At 37.3% G+C, this 14,532-nt stretch overlaps 2 protein-coding genes across 2 annotated transcripts; one reads left to right on the plus strand and one right to left on the minus strand.

Annotated features, from left to right (window-relative positions):
• Positions 1-5,337: 5,337 nt before the first annotated feature.
• LOC129741208 (histidine-rich glycoprotein-like) lies at positions 5,338-5,924 on the minus strand. The gene is made up of 2 exons (XM_055732917.1): positions 5,890-5,924; positions 5,338-5,823 (listed from the first exon to the last, which is right to left on the minus strand). Exons 1-2 carry the CDS (start codon positions 5,893-5,895, stop codon positions 5,338-5,340), a joined length of 492 nt encoding a protein of 163 aa, XP_055588892.1. The 5' UTR covers positions 5,896-5,924.
• A 770-nt stretch (positions 5,925-6,694) lies between these two features.
• LOC129741209 (adult cuticle protein 1-like) lies at positions 6,695-7,211 on the plus strand. Its single transcript, XM_055732918.1, has 2 exons — positions 6,695-6,700; positions 6,768-7,211. The coding sequence occupies exons 1-2, from the start codon at positions 6,695-6,697 to the stop codon at positions 7,209-7,211; spliced, it is 450 nt and encodes a 149-aa protein (XP_055588893.1).
• Positions 7,212-14,532: the final 7,321 nt, after the last annotated feature.

Here is a 14,532-nt window from a genome sequence, read left to right on the forward strand (position 1 = left end):
TGTGAAAAAGTTAGGTAACATGAAATGTGGTGAAAATCATCGAAATTCTTTTGAAAATTATATGTCGTAGCTTACTAGCTACATAAAGTGTGCTATCAGTGAGCACATATAGATGATTGACGAAGTTGCTTTTCAAGACATTTTCGAACGTTAATTCAAGAGCTGGAAAAAAACTCGGTGAGGAATTTCCATTTTTCAGCTTTCCTTCTTTTGATTTTTTGTTGCTAAAACGACACGTTTGAATTTTGGGTTACTATGATCAATACATTTTTGTTACTCATATTGGAGCTAAAACTTGAATGGTTATACCACGAAATCTTTTGAAAGAATAATTTTCAAAAGATTTCGTGAGAGCATTATTTTTTTCTGTTTTTTTATGTTTCTTTTCAAGAGCGAGCAAAGGCGCTATATCCAAGGTCAAAGACCAGAGATGATGATGCACAGAAATCCAGAATTACTATTTTTTCATAAATGACTAACAGAGTTCAGAAACGTAACTTGACGGAATAAAGCAATTTTTCTTATTTTTAAGTCAATCACTAAGAGCATCAAGTTTTGGATTTTGGTGCAAAAAAAACTCATTTCCATCCACAGAAGGACGAAATTCTTAAGGACAACCGTCTAGTTAGGAGCACAAAACAATTAGCATATGTGCTCCCAACGTATACATTTTATTATAAATATTGAAACGTATGATACTGTTGTCCACGTTTCTCCCTCCTTGTGTTCCAGTAGTCTCTGCGTCCAATACTACACAGTGGGCCCGGCCAAGTAAAGATGGGTAGTAAATGTACTTTTACTACTCACTGGGATGCTGACAAAATCTGGCTGTGTATGTATCATAAGCATAAGCAATCGTGGAGATTTCGAAACTCTAACATTCATATAGAATTGATGTGATTAGGTTTTTGTGCTCATTCTTCCGGAACGTGGAATTCCTGTTGTCTATTGAACGTATTCTCAGTAAGAACCTTCCGATCAGGTTCGATTCAAGTGAAACATAACCAGGTCCAGTGTTTAACAGTCATGTTGCTGTGGTAGTCGCTGCTTTGATTATGGTGAGCTCGACTCGAATACGAAAATATTGTAACAGAACCGTTCCTGTTGTAGTTATAAAACGATTAGAGACAGTGTAAAAAAACGTTTAGAAAATGATACCTGAAACCATAAAAAACATTGCACTTATCTTGAATTCCAAAACGACGGTCTGTTGAATATGGCGTTAAGTTATGTTACTGTTTAAAACTATTAAAACTTGTATATTGAGACACTGTTCTAGAAACCGTTAGGGTATGGTTTATAAAACCCTTATGAATAACGTTTTCGGGGCATTGAACTGTTTCTAGAAAGAGCACGAAACATTTACAGTAATGGTTTTGTAACGATCCGACACAGTGTTCTTCCAACGTTATTCATACTTTTCTCTGAACCGTGCGCGAAAAAAGCACGCACACATGCTTAAATTTTTTGTTTACTTTCAGCTGAATGGAAACACAGAACTAAAGATTTCAAAAATAATACCTTTATTGATTTCTTTATTTTTACTCTATAATTCCTAATATCACACAATTATCACATCACACAATTATCACATCACATCACACATCGTTTTACCAGTGGTTATACCCTCGTCCTGGAATGACAATTGGCAGCGTATTACCGCTGACCGCTTCCGGGAGGAGAAATGAGTCCATCTAATTGCAAGGTGGCAAGGGGCTTGAGGGTGTGTTCTGCACACGTTTTGGAACGCCGTAACAGGGACACCGCCAATGGAGCTTGTCGTATTTGATGACCGACAGTAGTGTTTGCTGAGATGCATTCGTTTTCCCCCAGCGGGGCCAAATCTTTTCAGCCATTTCTTCCCGTGAAGCGACAAATTATCTGGAAATCAAATACGGTGAAAAACTACAAAAAGTTATGAAAATTCATAAAAAAAACTTACGTGATGTTTATTGAAATTAATGCTTCGCTGTTTATTACTTAAAATGGGAATACTTTATCCCAGAAAATTATGGAAAACGCGCAGTGTAAGATGGCTGATACAAATCTGGCGAAGCAAAATTTTCGACTCTGGGCAGTGGTGCCGAGCGTATCGATTTTCCTAAATCTTTGATGAACTTAGTAGACTTTTCCAAATATTTTCATACATTAAAAAAAAACTTGATCTATTCTTTTATGCAAAATCTTATCAAATGAGGAGTGGAAGCAAAAAATTTATCACTTATTGTCAAAAAGAGATACTGATCGGTAAGCCTAATGGTCATGTTTTTTTTCTTATTTTAAATGGAGGTGTTTGAAAAACTATAGTTGGCATCGTGGTAAATTATTAACGAATGTGAGTAAATTCAATGCGTTATTTGGTAGTTCTTGCAAACAACTTAAAAACAAGATGGCTGAAGAAAACATTTATAAAAACAGCATGTTTGAGAGTCCGAGCTTAACACCTTTAGAATGCTTAGTACGCATTTTATTCATACAATAATGAGTATGGTGTTGTGTAATTAAATCATCAACCTTTGTTCTATGTGATGTAATATGTAGCTGCCAAGATCAATTATTTTCGTTGAAACTTCTCTATATAGAGTCGTAGGAAAATTCAAAGATAATTTCATAAATGTGTACTGATTTCTAGCTAAACCACTTGGCATCTCTGGCCAGTGTTCTTTTCATTTTTGACGTGCGAATGACAGAAGAAAAGAACGGTAAAGGATAATGCTTGGCAATCATTTTAACGATTAAAGATAAATTGAAGGAAATCATCCATACCATTCTATCACCTTTCCTGATACCATCACTTTTCCACAGGAACGTTTATGTTTCGTTCTTTTCGATTTCGATGTATAGTTTAATAGAACAGCTGCGTTTACAGAGACAGTCACTATTTCTGAAGCCGTAGATGTATCGTTAAGACTGTTCAAGCTACAGTTTTTTAGTATGCTGGGATCCTTATTAACTTTATCACAATTATCAGGATAATCCTTTCACGCACCAAAAATTGATTCATAGAATGATTTCGTGAAAATTCAAATATTCACGGGAAAAGATAGATGAATTTAACCGATCGGGAGAGGTTTTTTTTTGTATTTTTCCATGCGTGACATCTGTTGCGTATAAGGTTTAGCCTGCTGTGATTTTGCTACGTGAATTTTGCGATGCAAAGAGTTTGACTAGATGTTAAAACCGTTCAATGTTGTATCATGTCGGTGAAAAATGATTGTATACATGATGTTAATACTCATGATTATTTATGATAGAAGATTTTGCTAATAATAAAAAATTGGTTCACTATGCATTTCATTCTAGTATCAACGGATCTATTTCCTTATTCTTATTTCATTTTGATTTGTGTTCATGAAAGGATTTTACGCGTTGTTTTCAATAATTTTCAACTTTCATGTTAAATCACGATGATAATACCGCTCAAAGTTTAATAGTTTTAAATATAAAAAAACGTTATTTTTTATTCAAGCTTGTGGATTTGTGATACAATTTTACCTTTATTTGATGCATGAAGTTTTAATGCTAATTAGACCGCTGCAAGCTTTGTATGGAAATATCATATTCTTAAATATTTTCATTTGTATGGAATTTGTATTTGTATGGAATTTGTATGGAAAAACAAAATTTTTCATTCAAAAATGGACTGAAAATTCCAAAAAACTCAACTTTGGATAAAAATCATTCAAACCTAACCTGTTCCCCAGAAAAGTTATGCGATGTTACAAAAAAAAATTTCAAAAATTTGTTTTCTATTTTTTGCGTTTTAGTCTGCTTATTTGAAAGCTGTGATGGAAATAAAAAATCTCAAAAAACTACTTTGCATTGCCAAAAAATGTATTGATCTATATAACATTTGCAAAAACATTTCATGCAATTATTAACAGCTCTAGCAAGCAAAGTCTGCCATTTTTAAATACTTTTCAATGAATTCAGATTTTTCATTTTGAAATGGTTATAATTTTTTTAAGAAATTCTGTTAAAAAATGAAGCTTAAGAATAGTCAAAACCAAAAATCAAAGACCAACTAAATTTCAAGCTCATTTAAAGAAGTTTTCTGGATTATTTAATGTGCAAAAATTTCTTCTTCCATACAAATTTCCATACAAAATTGAAACGCGTTGTACAAACTCAGGAATTAACCAAATCATATCAAATTTTACACTGATGCTTGGTGACCCAAGAGGCATCGAAAAAACATATGGAAGTGAAAAGTCATTTTTTGCAGCGGTCTAATGCTCGTATGCTTATGATCCTAGCTATGTCTTGCTCTTTCACATGGAACAGGATTTTTTTTATGAATTACCAATAAGTTACTCAAACGCAACCAATTTGCAAATTATCCCTTCTGGGAAATCATGGGCTACATATATTTTTGTGTTTTTACACTCATTCATTATTTAAAATACATTTATCTTATCTGTATCCAAAGACAAAGGATGAGTTATGAAAAATATTCTGTTAATTTTTTTCAATGCGATAGAGGCGAACATAAATCTTATAGTAGGAATTTTGCCAATATTTTCGTGAGTCAGGTTTTTGAAAGTATGCGATCATACATATACCTCTTTTTTATTTCCTCACCTGAAATTTCTTCAGAACAACTAAATGAATCATGAAATTACAGTTTTGGGTCAACTCATAAACTTTGCATGTTATTCAGCCAATTTGAATTTGGTGGCCCACAGTTCCCTACCATTTTTAAAAATTAAAAAAAAAAACACTTATAAAAAAGTCAGATTTCCGGAAAAATAATATATAAAAAAAATGCCTTTTTTCATTTAATCTTTAATAATAAAGAATTTATGGAGCAGAGAGGAAAAACAGGGGTCCATGATACCCCACTCTTCCCTTATTATTTTTAAAATAATGGCATTTTTAAGAATATGCAGAAGTTTCAATAGGAAACTTATGAGAAGAGGAGCATAGGTGACTTCATCGCCTACTAAGGTCGAACTCATGGACATAAGCTTAGACGGCTAGAATGTAACCGACTGAGCCAAAGCTGGTCGCAATCATCACAAATACCTATATTTTGGAAATTATTAGAATTTTTTAAGGCCAGTTTTTTTATCATATTTTTTGTTCCCTCAAAACTACGCCCTTTTCTTTCGTAAAAAGCATTTTAAATATTGATTTCCTGTTATTTAACTTCATTGGTAGCGGTTTTTTGCATTTCAAATTGATTTCCAGTATTTTGGTATAGTTTTTTTTTAAATTCTTGCCACCGTTAATGAAAGATAATAAACATATTCAATTGAAGATTAATTTATTATTTGTCTATGCATTGCCGTTTGTCACAATATGTACATTTTGTCTACTTTGTTTTTATCACAGAATTTAGAGAGTTCCTGGAGCCGGAGCCAAGTTCAGGGATTTCTGGTTGACGATGTATCCCGGGAGTGGAGCCTTGTGGACAGCTCCTCGGTTGGCGGCAACGTAGCTGGCGGAGTGTTGGACTGGAGCAACGGCCACGGCATGACCATGAGCATAAGCATGATGGTTGTGATGATCCCAGGTGTTGTGCTGATGAGCCCAAGCGTAGTTGTTGTAGGCAAATGGGACAACATTGACGGCAGCTGGAACCTGATGATGGTGGACATCATGGTGAGCCCACTGATCCCAATGACCGTTGCTGTAAGCCACAACTGGTGCCTGATGATGGCCGGCCCATCCATGGTGATAATCGTTGGACTGGACAACGGTTGGGCCATGATGGTGAGCGCCATAGCTCAGTACTGGGGCCACCTGGTGGGCGTAGACCGATGGGACATAATGGGCGTTGACAGCGACGGCACAGGCCATCATGACTACAGCTGCGATGCACTGGAAATAATTCGAAAAATGACTTACATTAGTTACAAGATAACAATTTTGGAAATTTTTGACTACCTTCATGATTGCTGATAGTAGGTTTTGAGTTGCGTTTAGCTTGAACGGATTGATTGATATGATTCCAAACCATTCTTGACTGTCTTTTATATAGTCCAAGGGCAGTTAAGGAATGGAACCGATCGATTACGATAACTTAAAAAAAATCAAAACATTTGACACACCCCCCAAAAAAACTCAACAGGAACATATTGAATCTATTTCGGAAATGTGTTTAAATGGATTACGCTTCGATAACCAGTTCTCGGGATATCAGTTGACCGTTCTGTACATACATGGAAACATCTGAACCGGCCGGCGCGGCGTAAGAAAAACTAGACACCATAACGATAAACCAGCTTAAAAATCAATTAAAAAACGCTGGTACCTAAATCAGAATTGATCAAGTGAAACGTATCGGAATGTGATTTGAGAGGTGTTAAGAAAAATAAAACGCATTCCAAAAAAATATATTTTAGTTTCTTTTTTGTTCATTCATATTGGAAATTAACAATAATCAACAGTGGATGGAATTGAATCAGTTGGTACGAATACACGAAAGAGAACTCAAATACAATTGATCGATAAATGAATAATATAAACTTGTTTGAGAGATAATTTTTTTGACTCAAAAAATGAATATTTACCTAGGTTAAATCTTTTCGGGTAGTGTGTCAGAGATTGGAAGTTTTCCGAATGGTTGTCCAATTGTTCATTCTTCATGCAGGTCAATTTTGTTGATATAAAAGGATAGCAAGGGTGACTTAGAACCATATCAAACTTTTAGTTCAAGCGTCACGCAACTCGCAATCAACTATCAGTAATCATGAAGGTAAGTGACAAAAAATTTCAAAATTGTTATCAAATTAACAATTAAAATTTTGCAAATCTTTCTCCAGTGCATCGCAGCTGTAGTCATGATGGCCTGTGCCGTCGCTGCTAACGCCCATTACGTCCCATCGGTCTACGCCCACCAGGTGGCCCCAGTGCTGACTTATGCCGCCCACCATCATGGACCAACCGTTGTCCAGTCCAACGACTATCACCATGGATGGGCCGGCCATCATCAGGCACCAGTTGTGGCTTACAGCAACGGTCATTGGGATCAGTGGGCTCATCATGATGTCCACCATCATCAGGTTCCAGCTGTTGTTGCCTACAAAACCTGGGATCATCACAACCATCATGCTCATGCTCATGGTCATGCCGTGGCCGTTGCTCCAGTCCATCACTCGGCCAGCTACGTTGCCGCCAACCGAGGAGCTGTCCACAAGGCCCCACTCCCGGGACACATCGTCAACCAGAAGTCCCTGAACTTGGCTCCGGCTCCAGGAACTCTTTAAATTCTGTGATAACTGTGAATGGTAGACAAAATGTACATAGTGAAACGAATAGCATTGAATAGATGAATGAATTTCGTATAAAGTTTTGATTTTGATTTCCTAAGACATAGTTCTGTTACTCCAAGAGCTTTGGGAAAGAGTGTTATACATAAATGCATTTTGGTTGATCCTAAGATAATAATTTTTGAAATGATATCCGAGGATTGTTCAACAGTTTGCTGGATCAGAATTTATAATGGAGGACTATCTGCAGTTTAAATTAATAAGCATAATGTCCACAGTTGTTAATCAGCAAGCAAAACAAACCCTCAAGCGGTTTATTGATAAAAATGTTTTAATAGCATTGCGTCGAGATGATTTCTAAGGTAGAAAGGTAGGTGAAAATTGGGATATTTAGTAAAACAAAATGAAGGCTGCGATTGCCTTGCCTCTTCTACTTAGAAAGAAAGTCAGTGAAGAGCAAAAGTCAACAAGAAAGACAGTTTTGAGCTTTCTACACAAATCAAGAATCAAGAATGCCTTTATCACGACGAGCCTTGGTACTCTCGGTAAAGTTTGTGGAACAAGAAGTGAATGGATGTCGGATGAAACTTGGAGGATGATCGATGATCGGAGAAAGGCGAATGTCGGAATTGAGCAGGCATGTACCGGGTCAGCCAAAGCAGCCGCCCGCTTACGATATGCGGAGCTGGAAAAGGCAGTTAAACGAGCTTGTAGACGAGACAAGAGAGCCTGGACAAACTCCCTAGCCGAAGAGGGAGAAAGAGCCGCCGCCAATGGAGATATCCGATTACTTTATGACATTTCTCGCCGCCTCAGTGGTGCAAGGACTAATGAAAGAATGCCGCTGAAAGACCGAGCAGGTCAGTTATTGACCGATCGAACAGATCAGCTCAAACGATGGACTGAGCACTTCGAACAACTCTTCCGAGTCAACAAAGCACCTGGGATCGATTGCATCCCTGCTGAAATACTGAAAGCCGACCCTGCCCTGTCAGCACAAATGTTGCACCGTCTTTTCGCTGACATCTGGGATACTGCAACATTCCCGGCTGACTGGATGCAGGGTATCCTCGTAAAGGTCCCGAAGAAAGGAGACCTGGCAGAGTGCGGTAACTGGCGAGGCATAACGTTGATCTGTACAACCCTCAAAGTACTCTGCAAAGTGATTCTGAACAGGATCCAGGAGAAAATCGACGCTACACTACGGCGATCATGTGTGGTCCACATCACAACTCTACGAATCATACTGGAACAAATCAACGAATTCCAGGGCTCTCTTCTGTTGGTGTTCGTTGATTTCTACAAGCATTCGAATGACTGAACCATGAAAACATCTGGGCTGCTCTTAGACGACGAGGAGTCCCAGAGAAACTAGTCCATCTCATCGAACCATAGTACGGGGCATGTTCGTGCAGGGTCTTACACGACGATGTCTTGTCCGATCCTATCTCGGTAACTGCTGGTGTGAGACAAGGATGTATTTTATCTCTGCTGCTATTTTCCATCGTAATGGATGAGATCTTGATTGGATCGATTGACTGTAGACCAAACCGAGAATTGCCGTGGAATCCTTCGACAATGGAGCAGCTGAACGACTTAGACCTGGCAAACGATATTGTTTTGTTTGCCCAAAGACAACAAGACATGCAGAGCAAACTCGATGACCTCACTGGAAGCTCCAAGGCAGCAGGTCTCAAAGTCAATGTCGGAAATACCAAGTCGATGGAGATCAACACATGAAATCCCTCCAGTTTCATGGTAGCTGGGCAACAAGTTGAGGAAGAAGAGTGCTTCCAGTATCTTGGTAGCCAGATAACGCCTGATGGTGGTACCAGAAAAGACATCGAAACCCGGATTAGAAAGGCCCGATTTGCATTTGGGAGTCTCCGAAACATCTGGCGGTTACGCCAGATCTCTCTACGAACAAAAATGCGAATCATCAACTCAAACGTCGAATCCGTATTGTTGTACGGGTGTGAAACTTGGTGCACATATGAGGTAACAAGGTGAAAACTGCAAGTATTTGTGAATCGCTGCCTGCGGTGTATCATCTGCCCTGACAACTGGATCTCAAATTAAAAACTACGTCGGCGGTGTCATCAAAGGGCGCTAGAAATTGAGATTTAGTCACGTAAGTGGAGATGGATTGGGCACACGCTGCGAAAAGATGAGAACGAGATTTGCAGAGAGGCGCTCGAATGGAATCCAGAGGGACATCGAAGGAGAGGCAGGCCCAGAAACTCGTGGCGGCGAAGCCTAGCCGCCAAAATCCGAACGATTGTCAACAGTGGAGGTTTACCAAATCCATGTAAGTTCTCTCAATGTTGGTATTCAAACGTTTAATTTTATTTCTCGTTTTATTCGTTTTTTGAATTTTTTTTAAATTTGGGCACAGACAACCTTTTCATCGATTTTATAGGATTTTGATGCAACTATTTCCAACCACCATAGCTTTTGGATGTAGTTTACCAATTCTGTCTGAGCACAATCGACTAAAAATAAACCTAATTTGGTTGAAATAATCCTAATACAGTATAAAACCTAAAATTAAGGACTCAGCTGTGCAAAGATTGGCAAACATACCCATCTACCCATACAAAATTAATTTAGTTCCACCGCTGAAACCTGCGTTTTCAACAAGTTCGTGTAATAAACCTATTATAAAGTTGTTTTGAAATTTAGCATCGAATTTGGTTGCTGAATAATCAATATTTCTCACGGATTTTGAATATTTTTGCTAATATATATAAAGCACAAGAGCGTGTCCACCTGAAAGGCACAGGATCGCCCCACTAGGGGATAATAAACAAACATTAAGACACTGAGCCAACACAGCTGCGGGAAATTCAGAGGGATGAAGGCTTGTCAGCCAAACATCGGTACACTGTTGGATTGAAAAAACGAATATCGGCCATTTGTTCTGCAAGTTGGCAATACTGACGCGTCGGTCAGAAAAGTTCGGGACGGAACCGCGAAATATCGCACCGGGAAAGAGTGGCGTTGCAAAGGATCGCGTGCGTCGGCAGTGATTCCTCCGTGGTGCCAAAAAAGCACGAATAGATAGGGGGTGCCAAGTACTCCTGTTCGTCGTCCCTTGCGCATCCGCCACCAGGACACAAAAGGGATTTATAAGCTTCCCTCCAAGAGGGACAAAGTGCGTAAGGCACAGGAGAAACAACCGACGCAAAAGTCCAACCGCATCGGAAATTCCCCGAGGGGAGAAGGGCCAAGAAGGACCACCCGGAGAAAGGTAGCGCTCACACGTTAGCCACACAGGGCTTAAGCAAAATTTCCGAAAGGGAAAAGTGCCGAAAAGCACTACACAATAGGAGGCATTATCAGCATCCAAAAGGGTTCGGAAGTAAGCTGAGGTTAGATTCCATCGAAGCACGTTTTCCTAACCCCCCTTTTCCATCCCAATAGGATCTCTTTTCTTCTTTGTCACCCTTTGGTGATACTTTGCTTCCCGGATTCATCACTTGGTGCGCTTTTCTTCTCGCTAGTCGTGGGAGCGTTTTTTTGGTCAGAAAGCAACTTTGCCGGACATTCTTCAGCGAGTTTTTGGCTGCCTCTCGCAGTTTTTCTTGCGGTGCTAATCGCACATCAGGCGCCGAGAAGCACCAAAGGTACCCAAAGGGAAGGTACGTGCGAGAGGAGCGAGTAGTATCGAGGGATCGGCAAAATCAGGAAAACCACGTGCGGGAAGCGGAAGGCGTTCCCGGTTTCTAGCGAGGAAAATATCTTTGGTCATCGGATGACAACCCAGCAGGAGCATTTTCTCCGGAGATTCACCGGAACGACAGGATTGTCATCCAGCTCGAGGATCTGCGCGTTCAGCAGCCCATGCCGAAACGTGCAGGGTAGACAGCACAGGCTAGCGAGTTACGAGTTGGGTGGCATGGGTGTGAAGCGAGATTGGCACAGAGTGCATCAAGCCATCGCTCGTCAACGATCTGTAGCAGGACAAACAGGCAGGCATCATCGACTTTGGTCCGGACAGCCTCCAGATTTCATGGCACTCGGAGAGGTACTTCGATGAAAAGTACCCGGAAGTTGGGTCAGAAATACGCAGCAATGATATGATGTAAGTCGCTCTTTTAAATGCATTTTATTTGAAGGAAATAAAATGGGTTTTTCCGAATTAAGCTACGTATTGATGTTGCCATAATGTTTAGGTTTGCGTATTTATTTAGTGGCACCAAAGCCAAAAAAATATTCCTTTACATCATGACCATATTAATGGAAAACCATATAAATATTGGATTGAAGATTTGTTTATTATTAGACTATTCGTGCCGTTCATCACATTATGTACATTTTGTCTACCATTCACATTTATCACAGAATTTACAGAGTTCCTGGGGCTGGAGCCAAGTTCAGGGACTTCTGGTTGACGATGTGTCCCGGAAGTGGGGCCTTGTGGACAGCTCCTCGGTTGGCAGCAACGTAGCTGGCCGAGTGATGAACTGGAGCAACGGCCACGGCATGAGCATGATGGTTGTGATGATCCCAGGTGTTGTAGGCAACTGGAGCTGCGATGGCAACAGCAGCTGGAACCTGATGATGGTGGACATCATGATGAGCCCACTGATCCCAATGATCATTGCTGTAAGCCACAACTGGAGCCTAATGATGGGCGGCCCATCCATGGTGATAATCGTTGGTCTGGACAACGGTTGGTCCATGATGGTGGGCGGCATAATTCAGCACTGGGGCCACCTGGTGAGCGTAGACCGATGGGACATAATGGGCGTTGGCAGCGACGGCACAGGCCATCATGACTACAGCTGCGATGCACTGGAAAAAAAATTGAAATTTTTTTTATTACTTATTAACTTGATAACAATTTTAAGAATTTTTGTCACTACCTTCATGATTGCTGATGGTTGGTTGTGAGTTGCGTTAAGCTTGAACTGAATGTTTGATATGGTTCTGAAGAGCTCACGGTTTCCTTTTATATCGAAAGGTGGGGTCGTACGCTCGTAAAGTTCCGAAAACTACAGACTGAACAAATTTTCGGCTAATTGACACACCCCCTGGCTAAACGACATAGTAAAGAGATACTTAACCGAAATGATTAACAAAAAATTTCTGCCGCGATAACTGGTTCAAATCGGTGGTGCGTCGATAACTGGTTTACCGGCTGTGCCGGCTTGTTTGTCGTTGCACTTAGTGATGTAGATCCATCAACATAAATAATACGGCTCAATAAACACTGATTGTTGCGATTAAAGTTTAAAACAAAGCTGGAATTAATTGATGAGTTGTTTAAGGTTTTCGAATGATAATAAGTTAATTGAAAGCATTAATATTTTTGATACCTTGCCTTCTAACTTTGTCAAACATGATGATAGAAATGCACCTTCAGATCAGGCCCGTGCGAAGGACTCGTCCATGGGGGGGGTTCAAAATTCAAATTTAGCTAAAAATAATAACAGTACCGAAAATATACAATAGATTAGGAAATGGATTTCTAACATTATTATTTTTTTAGTTTGTGTGGTATCATGAGTATACCACACAAACTAAAAATAATAATAAATTTGACTGATAAAATAAATCAAAAAAAAAATTTTTTTTTTAAATCTCTATAAAAATAAACAAAACAAACAAACAAATCAAAATTTTCAAAACAGATTGCTTCAGATAAATGCTGAAATTGTTATTCCATTAGTAATTTTTGTATTTTTTGTCATTTTTGTCATTTTTGTCATTTTTGTCATTTTTGTCATTATTGTCATTTTTGTCATTTTTGTAATTTTTGTAATTTTTGTAATTTTTGTCATTTTTGTCATTTTTGTCATTTTTGTCATTTTTGTCATTTTTGTCATTTTTGTCATTTTTGTCATTTTTGTCATTTTTGTCATTTTTGTCATTTTTGTCATTTTTGTAATTTTTGTAATTTTTGTCATTTTTGTCATTTTTGTCATTTTTGTCATTTTTGTCATTTTTGTCATTTTTGTCATTTTTGTCATTTTTGTCATTTTTGTCATTTTTGTCATTTTTGTCATTTTTGTCATTTTTGTCATTTTTGTCATTTTTGTCATTTTTGTCATTTTTGTCATTTTTGTCATTTTTGTCATTTTTGTCATTTTTGTCATTTTTGTCATTTTTGTCATTTTTGTCATTTTTGTCATTTTTGTCATTTTTGTCATTTTTGTCATTTTTGTCATTTTTGTCATTTTTGTCATTTTTGTCATTTTTGTCATTTTTGTCATTTTTGTCATTTTTGTCATTTTTGTCATTTTTGTCATTTTTGTCATTTTTGTCATTTTTGTCATTTTTGTCATTTTTGTCATTTTTGTCATTTTTGTCATTTTTGTCATTTTTGTCATTTTTGTCATTTTTGTCATTTTTGTCATTTTTGTCATTTTTGTCATTTTTGTCATTTTTGTCATTTTTGTCATTTTTGTCATTTTTGTCATTTTTGTCATTTTTGTCATTTTTGTCATTTTTGTCATTTTTGTCATTTTTGTCATTTTTGTCATTTTTGTCATTTTTGTCATTTTTGTCATTTTTGTCATTTTTGTCATTTTTGTCATTTTTGTCATTTTTGTCATTTTTGTCATTTTTGTCATTTTTGTCATTTTTGTCATTTTTGTCATTTTTGTCATTTTTGTCATTTTTGTCATTTTTGTCATTTTTGTCATTTTTGTCATTTTTGTCATTTTTGTCATTTTTGTCATTTTTGTCATTTTTGTCATTTTTGTCATTTTTGTCATTTTTGTCATTTTTGTCATTTTTGTCATTTTTGTCATTTTTGTCATTTTTGTCATTTTTGTCATTTTTGTCATTTTTGTCATTTTTGTCATTTTTGTCATTTTTGTCATTTTTGTCATTTTTGTCATTTTTGTCATTTTTGTCATTTTTGTCATTTTTGTCATTTTTGTCATTTTTGTCATTTTTGTCATTTTTGTCATTTTTGTCATTTTTGTCATTTTTGTCATTTTTGTCATTTTTGTCATTTTTGTCATTTTTGTCATTTTTGTCATTTTTGTCATTTTTGTCATTTTTGTCATTTTTGTCATTTTTGTCATTTTTGTCATTTTTGTCATTTTTGTCATTTTTGTCATTTTTGTCATTTTTGTCATTTTTGTCATTTTTGTCATTTTTGTCATTTTTGTCATTTTTGTCATTTTTGTCATTTTTGTCATTTTTGTCATTTTTGTCATTTTTGTCATTTTTGTCATTTTTGTCATTTTTGTCATTTTTGTCATTTTTGTCATTTTTGTCATTTTTGTCATTTTTGTCATTTTTGTCATTTTTGTCATTTTTGTCATTTTTGTCATTTTTGTCATTTTTGTCATTTTTGTCATTT

Source organism: Uranotaenia lowii, chromosome 2 (genome assembly GCF_029784155.1).
Source record: "Uranotaenia lowii strain MFRU-FL chromosome 2, ASM2978415v1, whole genome shotgun sequence".
In the NCBI taxonomy this organism is placed as follows: Eukaryota; Metazoa; Arthropoda; class Insecta; order Diptera; family Culicidae; genus Uranotaenia; species Uranotaenia lowii.